General features: G+C 55.4%; 2 protein-coding genes across 3 annotated transcripts; both read left to right on the forward strand.

The window, feature by feature from the left end:
• Nucleotides 1–1,087: 1,087 nt before the first annotated feature.
• On the forward strand, nt 1,088–6,491 carry Gtf2h4 (general transcription factor IIH subunit 4). Its single transcript, XM_028861723.2, has 14 exons — nt 1,088–1,285; nt 2,055–2,197; nt 2,455–2,559; nt 3,373–3,504; nt 3,744–3,840; nt 3,926–4,014; nt 4,191–4,302; nt 4,417–4,485; nt 4,637–4,720; nt 4,917–5,049; nt 5,216–5,346; nt 5,526–5,573; nt 5,713–5,791; nt 6,229–6,491. The coding sequence occupies exons 2-14, from the start codon at nt 2,058–2,060 to the stop codon at nt 6,399–6,401; spliced, it is 1,392 nt and encodes a 463-aa protein (XP_028717556.1). The 5' UTR covers nt 1,088–1,285; nt 2,055–2,057; the 3' UTR covers nt 6,402–6,491.
• A 118-nt stretch (nt 6,492–6,609) lies between these two features.
• On the forward strand, nt 6,610–12,238 carry Vars2 (valyl-tRNA synthetase 2, mitochondrial). Of its 2 annotated transcripts, XM_028861721.2 has the most exons (14): nt 6,610–7,146; nt 7,273–7,354; nt 7,444–7,544; nt 7,957–8,078; nt 8,186–8,252; nt 8,343–8,440; nt 9,345–9,426; nt 9,543–9,662; nt 9,973–10,084; nt 10,620–10,708; nt 11,108–11,198; nt 11,363–11,490; nt 11,582–11,685; nt 12,049–12,238. In XM_028861721.2, the coding sequence occupies exons 1-14, from the start codon at nt 6,946–6,948 to the stop codon at nt 12,176–12,178; spliced, it is 1,527 nt and encodes a 508-aa protein (XP_028717554.1). In that variant the 5' UTR covers nt 6,610–6,945; the 3' UTR covers nt 12,179–12,238. The 2 variants fall into 2 exon arrangements, with proteins under 2 accessions (XP_028717554.1, XP_028717555.1); XM_028861722.2 differs by lacking the exon at nt 7,444–7,544 and having other exon boundaries at nt 7,056–7,146; nt 12,049–12,237.
• The last annotated feature ends 13 nt before the right edge of the window (nt 12,239–12,251 follow it).

Raw genomic sequence — 12,251 nt, forward strand, 5'->3', positions numbered from 1 at the left:
TATAGAGGCGGTTTGAGGAATGGGAAGTTAAATGCCACTTCTGGGGCTATGTGCAAGTCTTCAGTTTCTCCCTCCTGGAGTTGTTCCTCCAGACAAGGCCATTTTATGTTTAGAAACTGCCTTGCCCCAGCTATCAGGATGAAGGTCATAGTGGACAAATGAGTTTGGCGATGGCAATTCTGGGGAAGGGGCTGGTTCAAAGTTTATTCTAATATTTACAACCAAAACAATGTCAAATTACTTTCATTTTTTAAAAAAAATTACTCATCATTACTATCGTGTGTGAGTGTAGGAGGGTAAAGGCGCGTGGTGGTGGGGGCGGTGTGGGAGTGGTGGTGGTGGTTCATGTTGCCATGGCATGGACGTGGTGGTGGCACATGCCTTTAATCTGAGCACTCGGGAGGCAAAGCCAGGCGGATCTCTGTGAGTTCAAGGCCAGCCTAGTCTATAGAACGAGTTCTGGGGCATCCAGGGATACACAGAAAACAAACAAACAAATGTAAGTAAATAATAAATAAATCAGAATTTGTGCCATAAGAATTGGAGAAACTATAGTTGCCTTTTTCTCCGGTAAATTCATAAATCAAATCAGAGCAAACGGCAGCTTTCTTTTAAAAATTGTAGTGGAGTTTTCTAACGACTTGGGAGTTGGAAGGACCCTGGAGGAAGAGATTTAAGATTGATTGAGCATTTAGTTGCCAAATAAGGGAGAACTAGATTGTGTTAATCCTCGCTTCGTGAAAATGGTCTGCACTGTGCATTATCTCAGTTTCATGGGGAACATCAGAGATCAAGAAACCCAGTTCTGAGGTCTCTAAATCTGACACACCACGAGGGAGCTGCTCAGCGGGCCTCTGATAGGAGGCCTTGGGAGCTCCTCCTGTCTGGGCGGGACAGAAACTCTTCTTAGTCGCAAAAAGAGATGCGGAACCAAATGGTCTGCCTTAGGGTGTTCTTAGGGAATCTAATGAAAAACCAGCTTCTCTCTGCCGGTCTTCTTGCGATGCCTTTCGGGAATTGTAGTCAAACCTTCCTCACAGTGCCTCCAATGTAGGCAAGGAGAGGACTACAATTCCCACCATGCCACGCGGCAGGCGAGTGCATGGCCTGTTCTCCTCCCCTTTACTCTTCACACTTTTCCCTGCGTTCCCTTCCCTTTGGACTGGTTTTTGGCTGGTTCCTGCCTGAGAAATACTTCGTGGTTCTCCCACCGTTTTTCTCATCCTTTATTCCAGAAGCCAATGCGAGACATTGGCTCTGATTAAGCGACGGCTCGTGACCCGGGGTACGCGAGGGGGATCCGAGTGGTGAGGGGGTATGAGAGGGCTGAGGCAGAGAGCTGAGCGAGAGGTGACATGAAAGGAAAGCCAGGGAGAAGTGAGGAGCTCGGACGGCGTGGGTCTCAGCGAGAGGGGTGAGGCTGGCTCGGGGGGAAAGGGATAGAAAGTGATTTAAGTTGGTAAGCATGGAGCCAGTTTATAGCCATGTCTCCAGATGAGAGCTAAGGACTTGACAGGTTTGGAGCGTGTAGACTGATCTGACTAGGAGGGTGGGGGGGAAAGAAGGCTGGGTTCAGACAGGCATCTTTGCCACTGCTTAGATGAACTTGAGGCGTCGTTGATATGCAAAACAATTTTGCAAGTATGGAACAATAAATGATTCTGTCACTTGTCCACACTGGTGAGGATCTGGATTTGATCCTCAGGACTATACACAAAATGGGAATAATTCCACCAGTTGGAGACTGAGAGAAGGTTGTACTTTAGGGGAGATGTGGGATGAAAAGCCAGCTTTGCTGCATTCCTGTAATCCACTTGGGGAGTGGAGGCAGAAGGCTTGGGTGTTCAAAGCCATCCTTGGCTGCCTAGCAAGTTCAAGGTGGTCCTGAGCTGCTTGATGAAGAAGCAGGAACATGAGGGGTTTGAGAGAAATGATGAGTGGCACCAGAGAGGAAGTTATAGGAGTGATGGGTTATAGTGAACCTGATAGATCTGCAGTCAGAGTGACACTGGCCGGGATTGTGGGTCAGTACTTCTGACATTTGTACCTCTCAGGTGATGGAGAGCACCCCTGCCAGGGGTGGACTGAACCGAGCGCACCTGCAATGCAGGAATCTACAGGAGTTCTTAGGGGGCCTGAGCCCCGGGGTGCTGGACCGATTGTACGGGCACCCAGCCACTTGTCTGGCTGTCTTCAGGTGAGGAGCCTTTCAAAGCAAGAGCCATGGTTTGGGGGACATAAAAGGGTCTGCTGACTGGAATTAGTTGTCATGGGGAGAGGCTTAGCCTAGTGTGAGTACCAGCATGTTAGACATTATTCCAAAGTGTGGCAATCCCAAACGGAAGGAGGTTGTGCGGGTGGTGGGGCTGGTAAAGAGGTGTGAGACGTTTGAGAGGCAGATGGGGGCAGAGGTGCAGGCAGCTTCCGGTAACATCTGACCTCTGAACCTTACAGGGAACTCCCTTCTTTGGCTAAGAATTGGGTGATGCGGATGCTTTTTCTGGAGCAGCCTCTGCCGCAGGCTGCGGTGGCCCTGTGGGTGAAGAAAGAGTTCAGCAAGTGAGTCCTGAGCACAGCTGGTGGTGGCTGCCCAGTGGCTGCATTCTCAAACTGCACGTCCAACACACCACACACACACCACACACACACACACACACACACACACCACACACACATACACACACACATACACACACACACACCACACACACATACACACACACACACACAACACACACACACACACACACACACACACCACACACACATACACACACACACAACACACACACACACCACACACACATACACACACACACACAACACACACACACACACACACACACACACACACACACACACACACACGCTGGGGATCAAACCTAGGGCCTTTCAACAGGCTCTGCCCTATGCAGAGTACACTTACTGTGTTTTCCCTTTGGAGAGTTGTGATGTCTGTAACTAACTAGTTGTATGCTAACTTAAAAAACAAAAAAGACGAGAAAAGAAAAAAAATCAGTCCCAGAAGTTGGGAGGTAGAGATGGAAAGATCAGAAGTTCAAGGACTACGTGGTGATTTTCAGGCTGTCCCCGACTTCAAAGGACCCTTTCTGAAATAAAACAAGAAAGGAATTGACTTAGAAAACAGAAACAAACAATGATAGACATAGACACACACAAACACAAGTCTGGTACTCCATGCTGCAGCATCTGCAGACAGCCCAGGCTCTACTTAGTGTGGCAGTACAGGCATCTGAGGTAAGAAAACAGCTTCACTGCTCCAAGGGCCACCAGTTTAGAAAAGGTAGAAATGGAGCCCCCGGAGGTCTCCTTTCTGCTCATGGCACACCACCCACCTCTGCTTCCATCCAGGGCTCAGGAGGAGAGTACAGGGCTGCTGAGTGGCCTCCGTATCTGGCATACCCAGTTGCTCCCTGGTGGACTCCAGGGCCTCATCCTCAACCCCATCTTCCGCCAGAACCTCCGAATTGCCCTTCTGGGTGGGTATGTCGTTTCCCTCTCTTCCTGAGCTAGGCCAGGGGACCCGCTGATTACAGTGATGGAGGAGAATCTCCTGAGAGGTCTCCCCCAGAACCTATGCCCACCCCCCGCTTTGGAAGAAGCTCCTTCAAAAATACACTGGGCCGGGTGTGGGTATAGGGTGTAGAAAATGTCCCCTTCTCATGGTCCATGGGGAAGCAGGAATCAGATGGGCTCCTTACTCCTGCCCATCCTGGCCACAGGGGCAAGGCCTGGTCTGATGACACCAGTCAGCTGGGACCAGACAAGCACGCCCGGGACGTCCCCTCGCTTGACAAGTATGCTGAGGAGCGCTGGGAGGTGAGGACCAGGCCTGCGTGTGCCTCTGCTCTGCTCCCATTCCCCGTGGGCCCGGAGACCACCGTCTGATCCCTTTCCTCTCCAGGTGGTCTTGCACTTCATGGTGGGCTCCCCCAGTGCCGCCGTGAGCCAGGACCTGGCTCAGCTCCTCAGCCAGGCTGGACTCATGAAGAGGTGAGGAGGGCAGACCACAGCAGCTCCCCGCTCGACCGTCTCTTGGGTCTCAAAGTGGGGGCCTGGGGTTAGGAGGGCTCTGGAGAGCTGGCTGAGAAGAGGGCCGTCCGAGCAGGAGTCACCGGAAACGGGTAGCCCTTCTTTGCATGTTGCTCCCATCACCCCTCCATTTCTAGCGCTGAACCCGGAGAGCCGCCCTGCATCACTTCTGCTGGCTTCCAGTTCCTGCTGCTGGACACGTCGGCCCAGCTCTGGTACTTCATGCTGCAGTATCTGCAGACAGCCCAGGTAAGAGCCAGGGCCTAGGCCGGCGTACCCGCTCTTCTCAGGTCCCCCGAGTGACAACCCCCTACACTGTGCTCCTAACCCCCCCTTCCTGTCACTTCTCTCATCTCTCCTCAGAGTCGGGGCATGGACCTAGTGGAGATTCTCTCCTTCCTCTTCCAGCTCAGTTTCTCTACCCTGGGCAAGGTAAGCAGGGGCTGGAGGACAGGGAGGTAAAGAGGGGTCAGGAGTGGAATGGGAAGCTTGACCACAGAACTAGCCAAGAAGGTGAGAGAGGGAGGAGGCCGGGTGGGGAGTGGGGATGTGTCACAGCCCCAGCTGCCCACTTCTTCCCCAGGACTACTCCGTAGAGGGTATGAGTGATTCCTTGTTGAACTTCCTGCAACACCTGCGTGAGTTCGGGCTTGTTTTCCAGAGGAAGGTACGCACACCCAGCCACCTGGCCTCTAGGAGAGTGGGGTGCTGGGGTGTAGCAGAAAGCCCTGGCCAGGACTGAGTGGCTGGGCCATTTGAGGGGCTTGTTAAAGGTTCATTTTGCACTGGGGGATCTGATGTCTAGCAGGAGGATGTTAGGGTGGTGATCTGAAAGAGGACCCCGTTTTTCCGTGTCCTTCCAGAGGAAGTCCCGGCGTTACTACCCCACACGCCTGGCCATCAATCTCTCATCTGGTGTCTCTGGGGCTGGGGGCACTGTGCACCAGCCAGGCTTCATTGTCGTAGAAACCAATTACCGACTGTATGCCTACACCGGTGAGGGGATGGAGGTGGATGGGGAGGAGTGGGGGGCGGGGGAGTCCAGTCATGGCCGTGTTTGTGGTTCAGGAGCTCTCTGGTGTCTCTTCTAACACTTGAGGGCAGGGCTAAGGAAGGCGGGTATGGATGGGCGGCCTCCTCACTCCTCTCCATCCCTGGGCAGAGTCGGAGCTGCAGATCGCACTCATCGCCCTTTTCTCTGAGATGCTCTATCGGTTCCCCAACATGGTGGTGGCCCAGGTGACCCGGGAGAGTGTGCAGCAGGCCATTGCCAGTGGCATCACAGCCCAGCAGGTACCCTGCCTGGAGAGGAGGTGGGGATGGGCCGTGCTTGTCCTGGGGACAAGACATTCCTGTCATGGACGCCTAGCTTCAGGTCTGTCAGGCTTGTGGCTAGGCAAATACAAGGGATGCTGTTTCGGTGACGTTAGGGGACTCCTCAGATGGCTTTCTGTATCCTTGTGTTTTCCTAGATTATCCATTTCCTGAGGACACGGGCCCATCCAGTGATGCTCAAACAGGTATGGACGGGTACCCGAGATGCTGGAGGCTGGCAGTCTGGTTACCCAGCAGTGAGAGGATGGGTAGGAAAGGGGCATCTAAACCAGAGACTGCTTTGGGCACCTGCCCTGGGTCTATAGCCCCACCCTGTCCCTGCAGACTCCTGTGCTGCCTCCCACCATAACAGACCAGATTCGGCTGTGGGAGCTGGAAAGGGACAGACTTCGTTTCACTGAAGGTGAGTGGCTTCTGTTGATCCAGTCTTGGTCATTGGCTAAAGAGGTAAGGCCAGCAGTTTGGCCGTGGTGAATGAAAAGGGTCTTGTGCATTTCTTATTTATTTCTCCCACAGAGAGGGAGAGAAAAGCTGGTCCTTTATTTTGATATTTTGGTAGCAGGAAATATGTCCCAAATCAGCGCGGTTTGGATTAAGTTAGTTAGGTGAGGGTAAGCGGCAGGGCAGTCCCGTCATCTCCCTGGGTAGGTTTGCATGGTTTTTCTTGTGGTATTCTGTTGTCTTTTCAAATGTCTGGATGCCACGAGTGTTAAGGTGAACAGACAGTCGTCCGTGGAGAGTTCGATCTTGGAACTGGCCTGCTGCCTCTGCGGGGATGCAGCCCGGAGGGGCAGAGGCCACCGCGGCCGCTCACCTCCTGCTTGTCCCACCCGACCCCAGGCGTCCTGTATAACCAGTTCCTGTCGCAAGTGGACTTTGAACTGCTGCTGGCCCACGCGCGGGAGCTGGGCGTGCTGGTGTTCGAGAACTCGGCCAAGCGGCTGATGGTGGTGACGCCGGCCGGGCACAGCGACGTCAAGCGCTTTTGGAAGCGGCAGAAGCACAGCTCCTGAGCCGGGCGGGCGGGCGGGCAGCTTTCCAACTCAGATGTATTTTGTTTACACACCGGGACATTTCTTGTTTAATAAAATTATGGAAAAAAAGCTAAGCGGCTCCGGGCGCCTGCCCGCGTTTTCCCATCCCAGGTGGTGGTACCCAGTGTACACCGAGACCCCGTGGAGGGAGTGTCTCCTACGCACGCGCTGGCGCGGCCCCGCCCCTGTGCGCGCGCGCACACCCGGCGGCGGTCCGTCCGCATGGAGCGTCCGCTGTGGCGTTCCGGATAGAGGCTCGTGGTGGGGTCTGGGGTTCCCTGGTTTCCGAACGCCCGCCTCGTTTCCCGCGTGTCCGCGTCAGCTCAGGGTGACAGCCAGAGCCCCCGCCTTCTCCGGCCGCCCTGGTTTCAGGGACTCTAGAATGCTGCTGACACCGTGCGCCCCGCCCCTCGGCGGAAGGACCTAGAGTGAGGATCCAGCTGGTGGGAGTGACGGAGTGTGAGCTCTTAACGTCCCATGTCCTCTCGATTAGCAGACCTTGACTTCTTCCCAAACACTTCCGATGCCTCTTTTACCTCTGGCCTCCTTCCGGCCACCGCCTTGGGTGCTGAGGCCCTCATGGGGCCTCTCCAGGCCCCAGCCACTCTGTACACAGCCAGAGCTCCACGGCTCGCCCCTCTCTCGGAGGAACCGTGAAGCCAAGCAGAAGCGCCTGCGGGAGAAGCGGGCGGCCCTGGAGGCTGGGCTAGCCGAGAAGAGCAAGGTCAGGGGTCAGGCCTTGGGTCTCCAGGACTGGGGAAGGGGCTGAAGGAGGCTGGGGCGGGATCTAGATAACCGAGGTGTGCTGGGAATTGCAAACCCCCACCCCCTCACCCATTTCCTCCCACAGTCACCTGCGGTGCCCACTAAGGCCTGGAGTCACAAGGAGGTAGTGTTGTATGAAATCCCCACTGAGCCGGGTGAAAAGAAAGGTAAACTGTAGGGTGCGTTTTGGCGATTTTGTGGCTCTTTGGTCTGCTAAAGTGCAGTTCACTGGTGGATCCCTCTTCTGCTTGTACAGACGTTTCTGGGCCCCTGCCCCCTGCTTACAGTCCCCGGTATGTTGAGGCGGCCTGGTACCAGTGGTGGGTGCGAGAGGGCTTCTTCAAGCCAGAGTATCAGGTCAGTGCTGGGCAGAGCGGGGCTGCCGGGTCCCCAGGACAGCGTGAGCAGCCCTCGAACTTGGTGGGCACAGGCCCGCTTCACAGCTGAGCTTTCTTTTGGCCCCTGGCTTCTTCAAAGTTTTTTTTTGCTTTCCCCCACATTGGATATTCTTTGAAATTTTATTATTGCTATCATCATTATCATCATCATCATTTCGTTTTTGAGACAGGGTCTCTATGTAGACCAGGTTGGCCTCAAACTCACAGAGATCCACCTGCCTCCTGCCTAAGTGCTGGGATTAAAGGTGTGTGTCACCGCCACCTGGCCTCCTTGAAGTTCTTTTCACCCTGAGGGCACCAGGCACCCATCCCTTCCCCCCCAGGTAATGTTTAGTCCCCTCTTGTGCCTCTGACTTCCTCACTCCTTCCAGGCACGGCTGCCCCATGCTACAGGGGAGACCTTTTCCATGTGTATCCCACCTCCCAATGTCACTGGCTCCCTGCACATCGGCCATGCACTCACGGTGGCGATACAGGATGCCCTCGTGCGCTGGTGAGAGGAAGTGGGGCTGCTGCAGTTCCTGGGGGGGAAGGTCGAGAGTGCCCGCCCGCATGAGGGTGAGCCAGTTCAAGGGTCCCTTACAGTGTTTCTGTCCTCAGGCACCGGATGCGCGGGGATCGCGTGCTGTGGGTCCCCGGCTCAGACCACGCAGGCATTGCTACACAGGTGGGTCTCTTGTCCCATTTCCTCTTCTTGGTTGGTGGTGCTGTCCTTCTCCAGAGCAACCTGACCAGCTCTTCCCTCGCCCTTGGTCAGGCTGTGGTGGAGAAGCAGCTGTGGAAGGAGAAGGGCGTGAGGAGACACGAGCTGAGCCGCGAAGACTTCCTTACGGCCGTGTGGCAGTGGAAGCATGAGTACGGTGGTGGGCCGCGTGCATGACCCCTGAACCTTTGCTGCCTCCGCCTCTGACTGGCAGCATCGGTTCTTCCTAACCGCCTCAGAGCAGAAGCTCTGGGACTGAGCATTTGACGGGCAGGGTGCCCGAGCTCTGCGCTATGTTTACGTCAGAATGCACACATTGTGTGTGTGTATGCGAATGGATATGTGCATGTGTGTGCTTTTTAAACCCGTCTACTTGTCTGTTTCCCCTCATTTATCATCACGGCTCCCGTCACCCAGGCCCGTCCCCTCCATGTCTGTTGTCACGTGCTTTTGTCTCTCCCGCTTTCTTAGTTTTTTTTTCACAAAGTGGCCGCTCCTGCCGGACATGTACAACATGGGCCTTGTGCATCCCAGCATAGTCGTGAATTGTAAATTTACTTAAACATTTTGAGGACTGTGTGTGTGTGTGTGGTTTTCTTTTTTTGTTGTTATTGGGTTTTTTTTTTTCCCTCTATTGTATAATTCTCAAATGTGAACTTTCTGGGTGGCAATGTCATGTTACAGTGTTACGCAGAATAAATGTATATATGCGCTCACAACCCATGGGCTGCAGCTTTAGGTGTGTGTGTGTGTGTATGTGTGCATGTTCTCATAACCCAGGGGCACAGCTTAGACACCATTGGGTGTAGCCCAAGACAATTATTCATCCTATGTGGCTCAGAGAAGCCAAAGATTTAGACACCCCTGCAGAGACCTTTATGTGTCTTTCAAAGCCACGCTGGTGGGTGTGTGGTTCTGTCTCCATCGGCTTCTAGACTCTGCTGGGCCAGTGCCCCGTGCGCTTTATTTCCTCTGGTACCTGGCGTTGGTGAGCATCCTTGGTGAGTGTGTGGGAGGTGCTCTGGTCATGGTTACTGATAGGAATCTCTGGTGCAGGAAAGGAGGGGAGATCTATGAGCAGCTGTGCACTCTGGGTGCCTCTCTGGACTGGGATCGAGAGTGTTTCACGATGGACGCTGTGAGTTCATGTTACGGTCCCTGTGGGTTTTGTGGGGAGGGTGTTGGGAGAGGAACGAGGGGATCCCTGGTTCGGCCGAGGGAGGATGTCAGGTGTGGACACTCGGGTCACTCTAGGGCTCCTCAGCAGCCGTGACGGAAGCGTTTGTGCGACTCTACAACTCGGGGTTGTTGTACCGGAGCCGTCAGCTTGTCAACTGGTCGTGTACTCTGAGATCTGCCATCTCAGACATTGAGGTGAGCAAGAGGAAGAAAAGCAGGCCGGCGGAGTCAGGTCCCTGCAGCTGTTTGATTTTCTCAAGCTCCAGCCACCCAGCTTCTTCACCGTCAATGAGACAGTGGCGTACGGCCTTGTAGGGACATTGTAAAAGTCACAGAGTTTGTGCAGTGCTCAGCACATGAGCTGCCAGGGCTTCTGAGCTCTGTGACTTTGCTGTGGAGGATGGCTCCCCAGCCCTCTGGATGGGATCTGGGTGGATGGCTGTGGGACTCCTGGATGTGAGCTCTGCAGAAAGACCGTTCTCACACTGCCTCCTCTACCCCCCAGGTGGAGAGCCGGCCCCTGCCTGGCCGCACAGTGCTCCAGCTGCCCGGCTGCCCGACCCCTGTGTCTTTCGGGCTCCTTGTTTCTGTCGCCTTCCCTGTGGATGGCGAGCCTGGTGAGTGTAGTCCTGAAAGTTTCCCTCTTGGCACTGCTTCCTGTTTTCTCGAGCGTACGGTGGGTCGCTGGGACCCTGGTAGGTTTCCTGTTGTGGGTCCTTCCTCTGGGGATTGGGGGGGGGGAGAAAAACGCAGGTGGACCTCTTCTTTGGGAACTTGGTATGATTCTATGAGAAAGAGAATGAGGATTCTCTTTCACTAAGGAAAGAGGTGGAAGATCAGTTCTAAGCTAATGATGGTATGCTTGTGACCACAGCATGTGGGAGGCAGAGGTGGGAACACTCCCAAGTTTAAGGCTCACCTGGGCTACATTCCAAGCCAGCCAGGGCTACATGAGGCCCTGTCTCAGAAAAACAGCGCAAAGGAAGGTTAGTTGTAAAGTGCAGTTCGTAAGCGTTCCAGATAGTTCAGAAAAGGGCAAGAGGCAGGCTGGGGCCAGCCGGACCTTGTCGGCTCCCAGTTCTACCCGCTTCCCCTGTGTCGGAGGAGGGCTGGGGTGACGGCTGACCTCGGTGCTTGGATGCTTGTCTCCAGGTGCGGAGGTTGTGGTGGGAACCACCAGGCCCGAGACACTGCCTGGAGATGTGGCCGTGGCTGTTCACCCGGACGACCCACGATACACAGTGAGTGACTGGAGTGCGCCTGCACCCACCTGCACCCCACCTTCTTCACTGTGAGCCCCTGCTTCTGAGACCCCTCCTCTCCGCTCTGCAGTGCCTCTAACTATGCTCACTTCCTGTTTTTGATGCTCTGCTTTTCCTCGTGCTCGGGTTAGTTAGCCGTGGCCTCCAGACCAAATGCAGCTGCCCGTTAGTGAACCCGCCACCCTCACTGGCTGTGTGCTTCCTGTGGCTGCCTTCGGAGCAGCGGGGGAGGAGCTGTTAGAGACTGTCTGCTTGACCCGCTCGCTGGGCCTCGCGCTCACCCCTTCCCTTCCGCCTCCCGGCCCTTGCCCTGGGGTTCTCGCGGCCCGACCCTCTGCCCCACACTTGAGCCTCTCCTAACTGCTCACCTTCCCTTAGCATTTACACGGGCGACAGCTTCGTCACCCTTTGACGGGACAGCCCCTCCCCCTCATCACAGACACCAGTGTGGAGCCACACGTGGGCACAGGTGTGTGGAAGTCCAGGGTTCGGGGAGAAGGGAGGGAATGAAGTGGGAGAGCCGTGAGAGCGGGTGGTGGGACTGTCAGGGCAGAGGGGATGAGGTGTGGGATTTATGCTTCTTGAAACCCAAGACCAAGATCAGTGCCATCTCACGGCAGCTGTTTCCCCCAGGGGCCGTGAAGGTGACTCCTGCTCACAGTCCAGCAGATGCCGAGATGGGAGCCCGGCATGGCTTGACCCCGCTGAGTGTCATTGCAGAGGATGGGACCATGACATCCCTCTGTGGAGACTGGCTGCAGGTGGGGCCCGCGTTGGTGTTACCCCGTCTCCTGGAGACACCCTTTGCCCTGCCTCATCCTGTCCGGGGCCTCATCTTGTCACTTTTCCCAGGGTCTTCACCGATTTGTGGCCCGGGAAAAGATTATGTGCACACTGAGGGAGCGGGGCCTGTTCCGGGGCCTACAGGAGCACCCCATGGTCCTGCCCATCTGCAGGTAGCGCCATTTAAATCCTCTACTGGGGCCATGCTGAAAGGGGATGGATGAAGCTCACGAGAGCCAGCAGGATGGGCTCCGTACCTGGGTTAGAGTGTGGTTCTGTGCCGGGTGTCCTGGGTTAGAGTGTGGTTCTGTGCTGGGTGTCCCGGGTTAGAGTGTGGTTCTGTGCCGGGTGTCCTGGGCTCCGTACCCGGGTTAGAGTGTGGTTCTGTGCCGGGTGTCCTGGGTTAGAGTGTGGTTCTGTGCCGGGTGTCCTGGGTTAGAGTGTGGTTCTGTGTTAGGATTATAAAGGGGTGCCACCAGGCCAGGCTCCTGTGAGATTTTGTCCCCAGCTGTCACCTAACCCTGCTACCCTTGCAGCCGTTCGGGGGACGTGGTAGAGTACCTGCTGAAGAGCCAGTGGTTTGTCCGCTGCCAGGAAATGGGGGACCGAGCTGCCAAGGTGAGGCCCCAGTATGGGGAGACTGGGCTGGAGGAGGGGAGCGTCTGAGAGCCTGTCACAAAGGCTCTGGTGGTGACAGAGGACGGTGGCCTGCTGGCTGTGCCCTTGTTCTGGCCCAGCA

Source organism: Peromyscus leucopus, chromosome 16_21 (genome assembly GCF_004664715.2).
Source record: "Peromyscus leucopus breed LL Stock chromosome 16_21, UCI_PerLeu_2.1, whole genome shotgun sequence".
NCBI lineage: Eukaryota > Metazoa > Chordata > Mammalia > Rodentia > Cricetidae > Peromyscus > Peromyscus leucopus.

Coding starts and splice junctions, on each gene's coding strand:
- Gtf2h4 (XM_028861723.2), top strand. CDS start 2,058: ATGGAGAGCACCCCTGCCAGGGGTGGACTGAACCGAGCGCACCTGCAA. Junction 2,198..2,454: donor ACTTGTCTGGCTGTCTTCAG/GTGAGGAGCCTT, acceptor TGAACCTTACAG/GGAACTCCCTTCTTTGGCTA. Junction 5,347..5,525: donor GTGGCATCACAGCCCAGCAG/GTACCCTGCCTG, acceptor GTGTTTTCCTAG/ATTATCCATTTCCTGAGGAC.
- Vars2 (XM_028861721.2), top strand. CDS start 6,946: ATGCCTCTTTTACCTCTGGCCTCCTTCCGGCCACCGCCTTGGGTGCTG. Junction 10,709..11,107: donor CGGACGACCCACGATACACA/GTGAGTGACTGG, acceptor ACCTTCCCTTAG/CATTTACACGGGCGACAGCT. Junction 11,686..12,048: donor ATGGTCCTGCCCATCTGCAG/GTAGCGCCATTT, acceptor CTACCCTTGCAG/CCGTTCGGGGGACGTGGTAG.